General features: G+C 46.5%; 1 protein-coding gene across 1 annotated transcript; it reads right to left on the reverse strand.

Moving 5' to 3' along the window:
* Positions 1-1,021: 1,021 nt before the first annotated feature.
* Positions 1,022-3,982, reverse strand: LOC106815984 (transcriptional repressor CTCFL-like). Its single transcript, XM_014820519.1, has 3 exons — positions 3,947-3,982; positions 2,883-3,011; positions 1,022-1,597 (listed from the first exon to the last, which is right to left on the reverse strand). Exons 1-3 carry the CDS (start codon positions 3,980-3,982, stop codon positions 1,022-1,024), a joined length of 741 nt encoding a protein of 246 aa, XP_014676005.1.
* Between the last annotated feature and the right edge of the window lie 313 nt (positions 3,983-4,295).

A 4,295-nucleotide genomic window follows, 5' to 3' on the forward strand; every position in this document is an offset into this window, starting at 1 on the left:
CTAAACATTTTATTGTCAATTTTCTTTGAAGTCAAAAAAAAAAAAATTTAATTGGACAGTTCCTGCTTCAAAAGGCACAACGCATATCCTTCACACATGGTTCGTAAATAAAATATTTCAAGAAAATAAAATGTTTTCCCTACCTACCTACCATCTTTTTTTCGGCATCTAATGGTAACCACACATATATTTTGTTTTGCCGTTACTAAATTATTTGTAGCCCCATAAGGTATGGACAATTGCGAAGGTATTTACAGATATCACGATATGGATCTATTCAGTCAAGTATTACTAGTAGTAGTAGTAATGTATAGTATGTTTCTAGATTTTAGTCCGATTTTGGTATATAACATTTTTTCGTCATTAATTTCATGCCAGCAATTACGTTAATAGTATGTATAATTATATGATACACGTACTGGTAATAAATGTTGCAATACAATATTACACATTGCAGAATAAGAATACGTAGTTTGTTTTCTTCTTGCACAACTGTATGTAGTTTGTTGGGGTTCATAAGTTTATTGTGTTTTTACTTTGTAATCGTTCCCAAGCTCGTCGTTTGTCTGTATCACATATTTCGTGGAATAGCTTTTCGCGTCCGTCCAAGTCTCAGGGGCGTGTACAGGATTTGTACCAGGGGGGCTCTAACCGTAACCCAAACTTGCGAGCACGCGAAGGGGGGGTCTGGGGGCCCTCCCCCAAGAAATTTTTTGAAATTAGACCCCCTTAGATGCGTTTTCTGCGCGAGCAGGGGGGGTCCAGACCCCCTGGACCCCCCTTGTACACGCCCCTGCAGTCTATACAGCTACACGGCCAAACCAAAGCCAATATGTCTGCTGATAGACCAATAAATTCTTGTGCACTAGAAATTCTTGTAATACGACGATATAACATCGTGCGTGCGTATGTGTGTACGTGTGCGTGCGTTCGTGCGTGCGTGCGTGTGTATAACGTCAAATTATACCATAGATATAGAATACAGATGATTTTACACATTTCTAGGGCAAACTTTATTGGTCTAGTCTGTTGACTGCGGTGTCTCTGCTACCTGCACTGCCTGCCCACCCCCGTGTCGCCGTTTCTTGTGCTGGTCCACGGTGCGCCAGTAAGGACTGGAGAAGTCGCAGTAACAGCAGACGTACGCGTGCAGCTTGTAGTGCGTCTGTCGCTCGTGCGCATGCGCGGCGGCACTACTCACGAACCGCTTATCGCAGCGCGTGCACGCGTGTTCCCGGATGTTGAAATGCCGCTTAACGTGCAGACGCACGTTGTGCTTGAAGCAGCACGCGTACGTGCAGACGAGACAGCGGTACGGCTGCGCATGCGCACTCTCGTAGCGCCAGAACCGCTCCACATCGTCGTCGTCGGCCGAGAGAGGGTGCTGCTGTCGCGGCACGTGATCGCGCGCGTGGTGACGTAGCAGCGCGGCGGGCGTGCGCGACGTGAACGCGCATGCGTGGCAGGAGTGCGCGCCGCCGCCGCCGTGTGTCGCCACGTGTCGGTGGAAGACGGACGGGGCTCGGCAGACGAACCCGCACGTGTGGCAGAGATGCTTAGCCGAGGTGCCGTGCCTAGCGTCGGCATGCAGACGCAGCTGAGTGCGCGTGCGCGTGGCGAAGCTGCACACTGCGCATGCGTGCGGCGGGCTGCCGAGAGCGTGCTTTCTCGTCACGTGCGTCCGTAGCGCTCGCTCCCAGCTGCGAGAAAGAAGGAGACGTCTACACGTATGCGTGAGAGAGGGAGGGAGGGAGACAGAGAGAGAGAGAGAGAGAGAGAGAGAGAGAGAGAGAGAGAGTTAGAGAGAGAAAGAAAGAGAGAGAGAGAGAGACAGAGAGACAGAGAGATAGAGAGACAAAGAGACAGAGAGACAGAGAGACAGAGAGACAGAGAGANAACTCGTTTTCGGATTACCCCCCCACGTCCCAAATATCGTGACCGTACGTCGAGCGGTTAAGATTTGTGCCCAACTGTTGACGGACGCACGGACGCTCGGACGCTCGGACGCTCGGACGCACGGACGGACGGACGATCAAGCGATTCTACAAGCTGCATCTGACTATGTCAGATGAGCTAAAAAATAATGGAGAGCCATTTACATTCATTCTATAAACACAGTACCTATTTACCAGTATAAAAAAATTGTGATAACTTTGGTTGTATACGCACGCACACACGCACACACACACACATCAGAGATGTCAAGTTTGAGAAATGGTTGAAAGTGAGACTCAGCGTTGAGCGGAGTGACACCGGCCGAGGGAGCGAAGCGACCAAGGGGGGGGGAGGGTGTGGTAGGGGGTGCCCCCCTCCCACGGTATGGAGCTTTCGAAAGCTTTGAGGTTTGAAATGGTGCAATTTAGTGCATACCTATGGTATGATTTATTGCCTTTATAAATATAAGTTCTTACTCATTTTGAATGATTAGAAGTATTGGGAAATATGTATTTAATTTTTTTATGACCCGAACCGATGTGTGCTGAAAATTAAAAAGTAAACAAAATACCTCAGTAACCTGCAAAGCCATCATCCAGGTGGGATATTGGATTCCAAGCAGGCAAATAAAATGAGCGCCGCTTATAGCGTATACGTATTATACAGCCAGAGCGAGCTATAGCTAGCTGGGCGGCCGCAGAGTGGCGGTGTTGATCGGGCCTTAGCCTTCTGATACTATAGTATACTGGTATCTGGGACTGAAAATAGGGGGTTTTAATTATTTATTTATTTATTTATTTTGATTTTTGCGTGAGAAATTCAGAGATGAGCGTGAGAGCGTGAGAATTGACCAAAATGAGTGAGTCTCACGCTCAATGCATGAGACTCGCTCAATGCGTGAGACTTGACATGTCTGACACATAGTCATATATATGTAACTTATATACCTTATCAAGACTTCTTTTCTCGGCATCCCGTTTCTTCTCCTCTACAACCTTTCCACATGCCGGGCCTGTAGATGAACTCTTCTCATCTAACACCTTTGATTTGTCTGATTTACCAGACTTTGTATGTGTCTAAAAGGAAAGGCAATTCACTGGTTAGGTTTTATACTCTCTAAATAATAATAAAATTTAGGTCCTACTTACATTAAAATAAATATAACAATCTACATTTATTATTCCCCACTACTAATATGCTAAAGTGCTAGTGGTTCGATGGATTTTTCGAAGTGGTGAAAACTGTGATATGACTCTTTTTAAAGGACCTGTATAGATGGTATGTGTTCTTTCACTGAGTTTGTTTGTAAAGTTTGTTAAAATTTAGTATTTTTAACGTAAACTACAAAGTTTTTGCTGTTTTTGGTCAAGCGATGTGGAAATATTGAAGATTTTGCCATGCCACAGTCTCAACTTTATTTTCCACAGACAAAAAACCTGAACTATTTCTAAAGCTCATAGGGTCTATGTCCCCCGGGGTACTGCCGGAACGTACCTTGGGTACGGTCCGGTATACCAGAACGTACCCTGGTAACTATTTGATATGGTTAGTTTTTTAGGGTTCATTCCAGCTGGGGCAGGGTTCAACATTTAACTTTTTATTTTCACTAGACCATCGGGCTAGTAGACGAGGGAAAACCAGTAGCCCTGACCAACTTTCACTAGCTCAGACCCAGGACCGTTTGTTATGCTAAAAACTTTATTTAGATAACGAGTGTGTCATCATATTGAATTCAGTAGATGCTGTTTTTCTCCGCGTTTTAAAATCGCGAGTGGGCCGAGTTCACGTGCAGCATTCGTATCTCCTACCATGGGCATACACGACGCACGGTTTATCGATCGGTCTACTGCGGCTGGCAGCAAAGCACGTTGATTGTTTTGTGCCGAAGTAGACTGGTATCCGGCCTCACGCTCTGCCCGACAAACTCAGTGCGGCCGCGAACAGTCTAGCCAGAGGTGACGTTTCAGTGCAATATATATGAACCAATTCTAACATGACCAGTCGGGCGTACTTTAGCACTCTGGTTGTATGCGACCGGGCCAAGCATTTTACCCGACTTCTAGGTCGGTCGGCACGTGGGTTAGTGTCGAACCGCTGGGTTAGGGTTAGGTTAGGGCAGTAGGCGTCAGACGGATCCCTTACACTCGTTAGTGGACGTAGGCGAGGTACGGTCCGGCATATTAGTGATCGTACCTAGGGTACGTTCCGGCAGTACCCTGGGGGACATAGACCCTCTCAGCATTTCTAAGCACTCATCTTGCTCTCCGTAGTCACCAAACACTGACTACACATGATAGGGAATCGCACGATGTGGTATAATATAATATCTATGCCCTGGCTGCTTGACAAAGTTGTAGACA

This window comes from Priapulus caudatus, unplaced genomic scaffold (assembly GCF_000485595.1).
Source record: "Priapulus caudatus unplaced genomic scaffold, Priapulus_caudatus-5.0.1 Scaffold1253, whole genome shotgun sequence".
Taxonomy (NCBI): domain Eukaryota; kingdom Metazoa; phylum Priapulida; class Priapulimorpha; order Priapulimorphida; family Priapulidae; genus Priapulus; species Priapulus caudatus.

What these genes read in the sequence shown, in the direction of transcription:
- LOC106815984 (XM_014820519.1), bottom strand. Translation starts at nt 3,982, where the DNA reads ATGCTTGGCCCGGTCGCATACAACCAGAGTGCTAAA. An exon ending in CATACAACCAGAGTGCTAAA is followed by an intron (nt 3,012 to 3,946) that starts GTACGCCCGACT and finishes CTTTCCTTTTAG; the next exon opens with ACACATACAAAGTCTGGTAA. An exon ending in AGAAAAGAAGTCTTGATAAG is followed by an intron (nt 1,598 to 2,882) that starts GTATATAAGTTA and finishes ACGCGCACTCAG; the next exon opens with CTGCGTCTGCATGCCGACGC.